The sequence below is a fragment of the Chelonoidis abingdonii genome, chromosome 1, assembly GCF_003597395.2.
Source record: "Chelonoidis abingdonii isolate Lonesome George chromosome 1, CheloAbing_2.0, whole genome shotgun sequence".
Lineage (NCBI taxonomy): Eukaryota > Metazoa > Chordata > Testudines > Testudinidae > Chelonoidis > Chelonoidis abingdonii.
In genome coordinates, this window is record NC_133769.1 from 373,306,035 (window position 1) to 373,318,626 (window position 12,592).

At 55.0% G+C, this 12,592-nt stretch overlaps 1 protein-coding gene across 1 annotated transcript in view; it reads right to left on the reverse strand.

The window, feature by feature from the left end:
• Positions 1-9,135: 9,135 nt before the first annotated feature.
• HPX (hemopexin) overlaps positions 9,136-12,592 on the reverse strand; it is a 21,777-nt gene continuing 18,320 nt past the window's right edge. Inside the window, exon 12 of the mRNA XM_075061900.1 lies at positions 9,136-9,362. Within this exon, the coding sequence (XP_074918001.1) occupies positions 9,136-9,362 (227 nt within the window). The remainder of the gene's footprint in view (positions 9,363-12,592) is intronic.

Consider the following 12,592-nt stretch of genomic DNA (forward strand, 5'->3'; position numbering starts at 1 on the left):
GACACAGCCCCCCTACACACACCCAGTCCCCCCCCACACGCACACATGGACCCACCTCCCCGCCCCCATGCACACCCAGCCCCGCAGCCATCAGAGGGACCCGCTGTCCCTGGCGGACATGTACACGGGGTTGGCAGGAGGTTGCGGTGATGAGACGTGGGGCAGGCTGGGCCCCACCCCGAGTTGCTCATACCCGGTGAGAGCAGCTCGGCCAGCAGGCCCCAGCCTCTGTGAGATCTCCCCAGCCCCCCACGTGGGGGCCCTGTTCCCCTCTCCTCCCACCCCCAGGGCCCTGCTGCAACCTCCTCCTCCCCCCATGCTCCCTGGGCACCCCCAGGATTCCCCATTGCTCCCCTCCCCAACTCCACCCACGTCCTCCCCTCAGCACCTCCATATGTCTGCAACTGCGGGGACCCTGCTGCACCCCACTGTCGAGCCCCAGGGCCCCTGCCATGTGTTCCCCTTCTCTGGGACCCCTGCTCCCCATCGCCACACCCCTGGGCCTCTGCCATGTGTCCCCAAACCCTGGGACCCCTGCTCCCCACCGCTACACCCCAGGGCTCCAGCTGCATCCCACTGTCACACCGCTGGGCCCCTGCCATGTTTCCCCCAACCCTAGGGCCCCTGCTCCCCACTGCCGCATCCTGGACCCCTGCTGCATCCCAGTGCCACACCCCCGGATCCCTGCCATGTGTCCTCCAACTCTGGGCCCCTGCTCCCCACCGCTGCACCCCGGGGTCCCTGCTGCACCCCACCACTGCACCCCCAGAGCTCCTATTGTTTCCCTCTCAACCCCTACTGTCCCTGCTGCACCCCTGGGCCCCTGCCATGTGTCCTCCAACCCTGGGCCCCTGCTCCCCACCGCTGCACCCCAGGGTCCCTGCTGCACCCCACCACTGCACCCCCAGAGCTCCTACTGTTTCCCCCTCAACCCCTAGTGTCCCTGCTGCACCCCTGGGCCCCTGCCGTGTCCTCCTGAACCCTGGAGACTCTGCGGGGCTCCCAGGGCTCAGTGTGACCCCCTTCTCCCACAGGCCCCGACATGGCGCTTTTTGGGCAGCTCCTGGAGCCCCACGGCTACCTGCAGTCTCTGCGCTCGCTGGTGCTGGGCGTGGTGGCGCAGCTGCAGGGCACGGCCATGCCCGAGGAGCTGGCGTTTGTGCAGCGGGAGCTGGAGCTGCTGGACGGGGCACTGGCGGGGGGCCCGGGGCTGCTGGACGACGCGGAGGTGGGGCGCTACGAGGACTGCGTGGCTGCCGTGTATGGGCAGCTGGGGGTGGCCGTGCGGGCAGGCGCTGCCCATGCCCCGCGCGAGCAGGAGCTCTTCCTGCAGAGCTGCACCCAGTACGAGCTGGAGCGGCAGCTGCTGGGGCTGTGCCGGCGGGTGCAGGGTGTCTCTGTGCTGACCGGGCGCCCGGCGCTGCTGGAGCAGGCTGTCCAGGCCCACCGGCCCCGCCGCTGGCAGATGACTCAGTTCTGCCAGCAGCTCAACCTGATGGTGGGCGCAGGGCTGCTGTGCCTGCTGTGCCAGGCTGGGCTGACGGGGCGGGACGGGGCCCTGCTGCTGGGCCGCTGGGCTGGCCGCATGGGGGCACTGCACCGGCGCATGAAGGAGGCCGTGGGCCAGTGCGCCGCCTACTTCCAGGAGCAGGCACAGGAGGACCTGGCCGGCGTCCTGGCCCAGGCCCTGCTGCCTGGCCCCGCCGAGGTGGCCGCCGGGGTCCTCAAGAAGCTGGAGACGAACTACGACTGGCTGCGCTGGGCGGTGATGGCCTGGGGCGGGGAGCCGCAGCCCGGCCCAGACGGGGAGCCGCAGCCCGGCCCGGAGGGAGACCAGGTGCTAGCCCAGGGCAATTACATCACGGGCCAGGCGGCCTGCGGGCTCAGGGTGGTAGCCTGCTACAGTGAGAGCCCTTCCTCGCTGGACAAGGGCCGCACCCACCAGCTGATCGGGGAGCTGGAGTGGAAGCTGCCCAACCCGCCGCCCGAGGTCTATGCCAGCCTGGAGGCAGAGCCAGCCCGGGCCCGTGGTTACCTAGCCCAGCGCATGCTGCAGAAGCTGGGTGAGGGGCTGGGGCCCGGCGTCACCGTCCACGTGGTGCCTGGCAAGCTGGAGATGAGGAGCAACTTCCCGCAGGCCGCCTGCCTGCTGCACGAATACCGGCACCGCCTGGCCTCCGGCACCGTTTGCATCTTCGGCTGAGCTGGCGCGGCCAGTGGGGCCGGGGCTGTTCTGGAGGCCCCTCCTGCCCAGCTGGCCTGAGCCAATAAAGCTTCATTCCAGTAAACACTGCCTGGGTCAGTTGCGCATCATCCGCACACATCCCCCTTGGGCACGGCCCCACGTGGGCCCCTCTCCGAGCCACCACCTCTCCCCTCCCAGGTGGCCAGTGCTGCCCCAACCCTCAAACAGGCCCTGGGGGGGCCCCAGAGGTGGCCCAGCGCCCCAAGGGGTCCCACTTGCCCTTTGGGATAAACATACATGAGGAAAGACTTCACTTGCCACACAGCCAGCCTGGGCAACATGCTGCCAGGGGCTGCTGGGAAGGGCATATGTGAACAGCATCAAACAGGAACCAGAGAAGTGCATGGAGGACGGATCCGTTGATGGCTATTAGCCAGGCTGGGCCGGGATGGGTCGCTGGCCTCTGTCTGCCAGATGCTGGGAATGGGCACAGGGGATAGGTCACTTAGTGATTCCCTGCTCTGTTCACTCCCTCTGGGGCACCTGGCGCCAGCCACCGTCGGGCGACAGGACACTGTTCTGGATGGATGCTTGGTCTGACTGAGTCTGGCCGTTTGCATGTTCAGGGCTGGCCGTGGGACCTCGGAGACAGATGGAAGCAGGGGAGTGGTCCTGCTATTGTGGGCAGCTCTTCTGGTGCAGCGAAAGGATCTGAGCCCCCGCTCCCTTACCCAGCGGCCCACCTGACTCGAGGGCTCCCCTCCCGATCCCCTGGGTGGCAGAGTCCTCGGACCCCTGTGACAATGTGGTTCTGGCGGGACCCAACTGAGAGTGCCAATTCAGGACAATCGCTCAAACAGGGCAGTCACAGCCCTAGACTGGGGTTTTTCCACCTCTAAGGCAAACCAAACCAGCCAGACAAAAAGGATTTCAGTTTCACCCCACTGGCTATCTGCAAGTCACACAAGCAATTTCCTTAGACACTCCAGTCTCCCAGTATCACCACCAGTCCCGCACGTCCTGGGGATGAAAGGTTATGAAAACCAACACCCCAGTAAAAGAAAAAGGTTCTCTCGATCCCAAAGGACCAAGCCCCAGACCCAGGTCAATATACACATCAGATCTTACCCACAAATCAGTAGCCTCTCTTCCTCCCGGGGTCCGACACTCTAGGCGGACCTCCTGAGCCGATCGTTCCTGAACAAACGTCTTGTAAACCACCACCCGCACACGAATGGTCCCGGCCACCGTCGCGCAGGTCCTGCGGTATTCCTACGTTTCCAGAATGGGAGCTTTCCGCAGAGAATGAGACTCTGAGCTCGCCTCGAAGGTGAGAATCAGGTAAGTATCAGATGGTTCTGCCCCACTGCGACACGAGCCTGCTAACCTCCGGGCTCACCTCATCGGACGGCCTTTCTCATTCCATTCGCGAAAAGGAGGGTCCCTCGTATCGCGTTCCCCCCGTGCCCCCACAAAACCGTCTAGTCCACAGGGTCCTGCTTCAAGTAACGCAGGGACAAGCAAGCTCGCATCCCTGAATCGCTCTGGCATGGCCGAGACAGTATCGGTACACCATGCTGCTCGACCTGTCCCTGGTGCCTCCAATATTCACTACCATCTCTCACCCCCACCCTACTAAACAGGACTTCGGCAGGGCTGACGTCACTCCCCATCAGACCACGTCCGCTCCCTACCACTGACCGCGCCAGTGCATCGCCGACCGGTCCAACAAGTCCTTTAGGGTAGCAGGAACCCTCTTACGCGCGGCCCTACTTATCTCGCAAGTGGAAGCATTCACATTCGGTGTGCAACGGAGTTCCAGTGGTCCCTACTGGCCGTCAGTCTCTGTAGTCCTGGACTATGAGTTGCTCTACTAGCCAGAGGGCCAGGCCACGCCCTCTCTCTCCCCATTAGGGGCCTCTAGCCGAATCACTCCACCTTCCATCCTGGAAGTCCTGGTACGTTTGCGGCCACACGCTTGTCAGCACCACATCGTTCATCTTCAAAGCTTTGGAGCAAGAACTTCTATGCGGCTCCCTTCCCCGGATCTCTCTAAGAGCCTCTCCTTCGGCGGCGATTCGAACCTGGTGCTCTCGCGTAGACCCCATGGGGCCCACCTCTTCCTCGAGCCGCTCTCACGGAACCTGCTCCTTATTATACGCACGGGAGAGAGACTGTCGTGTCGAACCATGTAGCGAGCACATACTGCTGGAGCAGGTATGTCCGACTGCGTGCTTGCCATGGGTGTCGTGAGACGCGCAGCCTAGGGCGCGCTAATTCCTACACAATACAGGTGCAGCTCCGACCACACCCAGCCTCCTCCGAAAGGTTGGTCCTCACGCATCCACTCATAATCAAGATATTTCCCTCCGGTCTCTGCCCCTAGTCGCACACCATGTCCGCCGTGACCAGCAGCTGCACCACTCGGTATAGAGGTTGCTTCGCCGGGCTTGGGCATCTACATCAGCAGGACTAAAGCGCGCAGGACCTCACCCAGTTATTCAAGCGGTGGGGCAGAAGCGTATGAACAAGGTCTCCATTTCTCCCCATGTGCCGGCCCATTCCGGCCAATGCTGTGAAACTCACAGCAGGGTTGCGGGATCTTCCATCATGGGCTAACTATCACGTGGTATGACGCGGGACGTGGCACGAATTGACTCGAGCCCGTCCCGCTTGGCCGGATCACCTGCCCATGTCTCATACTCGGGCTCCTAGGGCCTCCTCGGTTCTCGCTCGCTTTCCTGGCCCAAGTCCATCCAGGACATATGCCGGGTGGCTACCCTCGGGTCGTTCTGTGGGCAACTTTTACATCCGCATCTATGCGCTGGGTTGACGCAGCGTTTCTCGAGACGACGACGCCTTCAGGGTGCAGCGGGCTTGCTTTCCGCAATGTCTCACTCCACCCACCGCCTACCGGGTCAACATTGCTTGGAATCACGCCTCACTCTGATGGATATGAGCAACGCGACTCCAGAACCGACAGACAAGTTACCACCTAAATACTGTGTTCTGGGAAGGCTGCCGAGCCCTCCGGCAGGGATGCGCCTGTAGGTGTCTGCTTGCATTCCACACCCGCCAACGTTGTCGAGCTCAAGTCCGGTCGATGCGCCAGCACGATGTCGGAATGCGTCTCGACGAGGGTGACCGCGCGCTGCTAAAATGGGGGGTCACCGCCGCCTGTAAACAGTAAACAGCCTCTTGCGCAAGAACTGGGGAACCTTTTAGGCCATGGGCCCAAAAGCTGGGGGGCTTACACTGAAACCTCCCCAAGCCAGCACCTACCTAGAGCACATCTAGCGATAACGACGGAGTGATTAGTTCTAGCGTCGGTAAAGCTCCCGACGAACGTGCACCTAGCGCCGCTGCTGCTTCCCTCGTGCCAGCACCAAACTAGGGACTATTGGGGTTCTAGTACCACTGGAATGGATATGAGCAACACATCTCGAAGAACCAACAGTTACAAAGGTGAGTAACTTGTTTTTACAAGAAGGCAATTTAAAACAAACAAAGTTATATCGTAATTTCACGGTGACTTTACATCTTTAATTGTGGTATCGATTACTCTGCCCATCTTCGGGAGTCTACACGATTACCGCAAGAGTCACTACCCCAACCTTGATGTCTGTCGCCTGTGGGGAGGAAAACGTTATTATAAAATACTGCTCCACAAGATCGTTCAGTAGGCACATCTTTGGGCTCTTCAACTCTCCACACTTCTTGGAATGTCATTCTCCTCCATCTCCGTGCTCCCCTCAACCTTTATGGCCTGCGGCTTATTAGGACCAACCTGAGGTAACCAGTCGAGACTAAGCCTAGGACAGTACTTGCACACGAGTCATGCTTTTGACAATTGAACAACCGGAACAGCTCATGAAGCGTCTGCACTGAGTACACATTAAAGCGTCGTATCGCTCAGGATGGTTCCAGAGTAAAAAACTCGAGGCTATTGCATTCATCAGCTAGCACACAGGAGATTCCCTCTCCCGGTCTCGTAGCAGTAACTAGAGAAAACTTCAAACACAAAAGAAACAGAGATGATTCTTTTTTCTCTTTCCCTGTAGAGTCTGCTCTTCCCTGGAGAACAACAATAGGAAAATAGCCCACAGGCCTGGCTTTCCCCTTCCCTTTGCCTCACTAGAAAGAAACTTCCCACCAGTTTTCAAAAGAACTTTATAAAAAAAGAAAAAACAAAATAATAACTTGCATTAAGAAAACTCAAATATTGTAAGGCTCTGCTTATATAGAAAAATAAGACAATAACACAGTCTGATTTAAAAGATAGCCCGATTAAACCAGTCCAGCAAATCAACATACATGTAAATACAACACAAAGCTCATCATAGCCGAATTACTTTGCTTTCCTTTGTACTCACAGATGTTTAGGAGAAACTTTGAGATAAGATGGAGTTAGAAGAAACTTGTTTACCCATAGCCGAGGAAACAACCAAGACCCCGAGGATACAAATTCCCGCCCCTGACTTTAAACAATCCAGTTCTCTGATTGGTCCTCTGGTCAGGTGTTTGGTTCTCTTTGTTCCCCTTTTACAGGAAAAGAAAATTAACCCTTCCCTTACCTATCTACTTATGACAGGGCCCCGTTGGCTCACCAGAGTCTCTGTGGCTTTGGGTGGGTTTCAATCATTCCTGTGATGTCCCTGTCATTACAGACACCAAACCAGGGCCACCTGGGGGGGGGGCAAGTGGGGCAATTTGCCCCGGGCCCCGCAGGGGCCCCAGGAGCCCTGGCCGAGAATCCCTTCCCTGGCTAGAGGCACCTTTTAAATTGTCACCCACCCGGCGGCAGTCCAGGTCTTCGGCGGAAGGCCCTGCACTCGCTCTGGGTCTTCAGCAGCAGTTCGGCAGCGGGCCCTTCAGTGCCGCCGCAGACTTGGAGCGAATGAAGAACCGCCTGCCGCAGACTCTGAGCGCCGCCCGGTGAGTACAATGGCTGCAGTGGGTGGCGCCTTTTTTCTGTCTGCTCCCCCGCTTTGCCCCAGGCCCCCTAAATCCTCTGGGCGGCCCCTCACCAAACACACACACGAACACGCAAACTCACACAGACACAAACATGCACACACCAAACACACACACACACATTCAAACATGCACACAAACACATGCGCACACAAACACATGCACACACATGCAAACACGCACACACCAAACACACATGCAAACACAAACACACAAACTCACACAGATGCAAACATGCACACACCAAACACGCACACACACAAACACACATACATTCAAACACGCACACACCAAACATGCACACACACAAACACATGCACACACATGCAAATGCACACACCAAACACACATGCAAATGCACACATGCAAATACACACATGCAAGTACACACACTCATGCATGCACATGCACATGCAACCGCACAGACATGCACAAAGACACACACACACAAACGTGCATGCACACACACCTGTCAGCAGGGCCTGAATGAACTCTTCCCTGGCAGCGAGCCGGGAGGGGGCTAAACTTCAGGAGCAAACTGTATTTCCGTGAACACAGCTACTCTGCGTAGGGATCCAACAGCTAGAGCTGCATTGCTCTAAATCACCCAGCCAGGGCTCTGACAAGGAAGGCGATTTCACCCCCTTCCTAGGGAACCCAGTCCAGGGCTTTGGCTGGTGTTGGGTTACAAATCACTGCAGTGCTGAATGCAGGAGTGTGAAGTGCTGTTCTCAAGGTTGTTGTCTTTGTTGTATGAGCAGAACTGTGCTTAGTCTGTCCCAAACAAGGGCTCACCCTCAGCTGAAAGGCCCCCGTTAAACCAGGGACTCGAATGCCAGAGGCCTGTGGCAGTCAGGCGGTAGGGACAGAGGTTCTAGCTAGGATGTGTGCCCCACTCCCAATGGGTCCCTGGGCTGATTTAATCTGCTCCTCCCACTGCTTCAAGAGAAAGAAAGAACCTTTATTAGGAGGCCATGTTATTCTCTCAAATGCTCAATTGTTGAGGCCACTAAGTGTCACTAAGCATTATTCTAAGTAATTTTAAAAGGTAAAGGCTATAAGAATATGGAGTTTTCCCTTAGGCCTCTCATGAGCAAGAGTCCGTCCATGTTAAACTCTAATTGACCTAGCAGGCCAATAAATAAACAAAAGGCCAGGTGTCCTCCGCAGCCTTATCTGTTGTGAGGCTGCTCAGACTGGTATGGAGCAGAAATGAGCAGAAATAATGAAGCCTGCATACTTTTGGTCAAGGGAGGGGAGATAATGGTTTACAAAGACAAGGTCGTAATTCACGCCAGCTTTAATCAACTGTTCAATGTAACTCTACAAGGGGGAGAGGGAGGGGAAACGGGGGCTTGCTTGTCAGCGAGAAAAGTTCTCATGGATATAAAGGAACAGACTGCTTGTTTTAGGGGTGCTGGATTTGAGGCATGTCTAGTCTCCCAGCACCACTTAGGATCTCAAATAAACCTTGCTGTTTTCTCCCACTCGGTGTGTTTATTGGAGCTGAAGCACGCCGGGCACGGACTACCGCTGTTGTTGTTTGCCTCAGCAGTCTATCTGCCCACAACACAATGAGAGCTGAAGCCAGTGGTAGTGGGAGAGTGTGCCCAGTCCCCTGAGAGCCGACAATCACAGGGAGACTGACTGATAGAGGTCACGGCAGAGGCAAGTGGCAGCAGCAGGTGACTCATGGGTGGCTGATGAAAGTGCCTAGCTGGTGAGGGGTGGGGGGCAGCCAGGTGGCAAGGAACCGTGCCTGGCATAGTGGCCAGCCAGAGCAAATGCTCAGATGGCAGAACAAGCCAGGTGCCTTCTTCCCTGGGTGGGAGGGGATCTCTGAACCCTGGGTCCTCACTGACCAAGGACACCCCTGGGAGTGGGGTGTGGTGGGCGGGGAAGGGAGGGGCAAGGTAAAGGGTGCCATGGGGGGGTTCTGCGAGTGTGGTGGCTGGGGGTCAGGCAGAGTTGTCCCGTCAGTGGGGGCACCCGAAGAGGACGGCAGTCACATTCTGCGGGGGGGAGGGCTTGGGGCTCTTTGTGAGCTCGACCACACTGGCGTAGTGGTACATGGTGTTTCCATGGAAAAGGTGCACTCCGTCCGCGTTGCACATGGCACTGTCCACGTGCTTGTGATGAATGGGCCCCTCTAGCCTCGGGCTCCGTGGGCTCTGGTTCAGATTCACCCGCTCCAGGGAGTTTCCTGCAGGGCAGACAGGAGCTGTCAGAGCCCCCCGCCTGGACCCACGTGCCCCTTCCCCGGCCTGGCCCCAAACGCCCCTTCCCCGGTGATGTGAACAGAGCCCCCCGGCCCAGCCCCCAACACCCCTCGCTCCCTGACATGAACAGAGCCTCCTAGCCTGGCCCCTCGCGCCCTTCCCCTGGCCCAGCCCCATACTGAGAAGGGACATGATAGCAGTTTTCAGGTATCTAAAAGGAGGAGAGAGAAAACTTGTTCACCTTAGCCTCTAAGGATAGACCAAGAAGCAATGGGCTTAAACTGCAGCAGGGGAGGTTTAGGTTGGACATTAGGAAAAAGTTCCTAACTGTCAGGGTAGTTAAACACTGGAATAAACTGCCTAGGGAGGTTGTGGAATCTCCATCTCTGGAGATATTTCAGAGTAGGTTAGATAAATGTCTATCCGGGATGGTCTAGACAGTATTTGGTCCTGCCATGAGGGCAGGGGACTGGACTTGATGATCTCTCGAGGTCCCTTCCAGCCCTAGAGTCTATGAATGCTATGAATATGTGAAGACACTGCGTGAAATAGTATTATTGTGTGATGTGTGTCGTCTTGAAGAGTTGTAGTAATCTGTATCTGAACTCCTTTAATGGAGGTTGTGACGAGAGTTGGGATATGTTCCTGAGTGTTAATGGGGACTTGCGGAAGTGGGGGATGCGCCTGGAAGGGTTATACAGAGGATTTTCTGGGAAACTGAGGGCTGCCTGGGGGAAAGGATGGATACCCTGAGCAGAGACGTAAACCCGCGTGAGGCTAGAGCCTGAGCTCGTGGCAAAGTTTGGGGGATGCAAACATCCATAAGTCTTTTTACTTACTACGGTTGTTAACCGACATTTAAACAACAACTGCGAAAACAGAAGGGAAGAAATAAGATGAAGGGAGGAATATTAAAAAGTGGATGGCAGGAGAGAGGTGTGAAGCATATCGTGAAGGCAAGGGTGGCCACCCACGCGCCGCTACCGGCAGTACCCTGGGCACAGCTATACAATCCTTAGGAACGCGCGATCAGGGATAGAAGATGCAAGTTGTGTTTACGGGCGGGAAAAGAGGCATACCTGGAGCGATGCCATAGGAATGCCTATCAGAACAGAATCGTCTTTTTCTCATTACGCCCTGTGGATGGAACATCTACAGGAAAGAACCTTAATACGTTAAAAAACAAACTTACCAGTTCGAATGAGCTAGGTGCCAAGCAACTGAGACAAAGCCATAATATGTTTAGTTGGTTTTAGAAATATATCGGAGTGAAGTATCAATGAAAGTTTTGTAGGATGGGGGTTTATTCAAGTTAGGCCACGAAGTTGATAATTTAGCTATATAGGTATTGGAATCTTTTCAAGGAAAAAAAAAACAGCAGGTGGTTTAGGGGTAAGGCCAAATGTACCCATTGAAGGCAATTTCAGTAACGTTAGTGACTTCTTTAAGGTACGATATCTCGCTCTCTGAAAAGCTCAGAATAAATAACCAGCCTGCATTAATTGTACATCAATTAGCCAATGAGGGATGTTGGTCCCGACATGAAAGTTCCTGTAATCTAATCGGGATAAATACATCCTGATAGCCGCACAAAGCACCAGCGTCTGAAGTAAGAACTTTGTCGAAGCCGAAAGCAATTAGTCTAGTTATCTATATTTATACCATACCGTTAAACCTGAAGGAAACTCTCCAGGTGGCTGTTGATGAGTAAGTTACTCGTAGAAGGAAATGTGTTCTGCAATGAGCCTGCAAGGAAAATGTTCAAGGACCACTGAGTGTTGGGAGGAGAGATCAGAAGCAGAATCAAAGAATCAACACGACTCAAAAGATTTTACTTGCCCACGCGTACTGAGTTTTTTTTTCGCCCTCAGTATTTAAAATAATGAGCGCCTTGTAAGACACTTACAATAGTAAGCAATAGGCCAAGCAGGCTCAATGTGTTGACACATCACTGTGGCAGAGGGGAAGGTGTCGGGACCATTCAAATGTCCTCGTTATTTAAAAATGCTATTATGAAGCTGCAGTAAAAAGCTTGCTATGAATTTCTTGCTGAGCTATCATTGGGAAGGTCCAGCTTCTGGATTCTAAGTCAACCACTGAATTATAAAAACGATACGCGGTAGCTTGGGGACTCTGATGGGGCAGGAATGGTATTAGGGCCACTCGGAGCTTAGCGCAGTAGAGGGCATCTACAAGGCAGACAGAGGACCTAAACGCCGGCCAAGCCTAGGAGAAGAAACATAGGTGAGGATTTCATGGCAGTGTCCCAAGTATCAGAGGGGGTAGCCCGTGTTAGTCCTGGATCTGTGAAAACACGAACAAAAGAGCCATGTGGCCGTCCTAGGAGGACCTAATAGATGTAGGAGATAGGAAGAGGCAGAATTGGCCCGAGATATTCCCAGAGTGAGTAGAATCCCATCCCACCTCCTCCTTTTGTCAGACAATCCCACCCGGTCACCTTGGTTCTTTAAGACGGACCTCCATTACAGACTTCTGGTTAGTACTTAATCTAAAGGTGCCACAGGACTTCTTTGTTTCAACTAGTTTTCACAGATACCAGACTAAACAGGCTACCCCCTATACTTGTGACACCGTTATCCCTCCTTCCCATTCGAGCAGGCATGGCATTCTAGCTGTATGGAGTGGGAAATACCATCAGAGCGGCCATGCACCCCTCTGATGAAGTGGGTAATTTAACCCACGAAAGCTATAAAGGTACTGCAAATTACATCATGTCAGCCTCCTCTGTAAGGTGGCACAGGGTTTTCTTTGTCGCTTTTTATAGCAGATTCCCCAGTCGATCCAACTAGCCACAATGGCTAGGGGTTCAAAGTGGCGCATAAGTGTTAGGAGTGTTAGGGTACCGCTCTGAGTTATAAAGAAGAGATTAGGCTTTTTTCCCCGGTGTCTGGGTGCTGGGTTCAGGTTCTTGCAGAACCCATTGTTCAGTGATCTCTAACTGATCACTCAGTTTGGGGTCGGGAAGAATTTTTCCAGGTGTCAGACTGATAGGGGAAACCGGGTATCCTGGGGGCCTTTTGCTTCCTCTGTAAGCCAACTGAAGGCATCGGGCCCATTTTTGGAAGATTTAAACAACAGAGTTACAATGGTTCGAATTCCTTCCGCTGTAGCCCTTGAAAGTCTTTAAATCATGATGGTGAAAGGCTTCAGCAAAGCATAAGAGCATTCAGACCATGAGGTTAGGGGGTCTTAT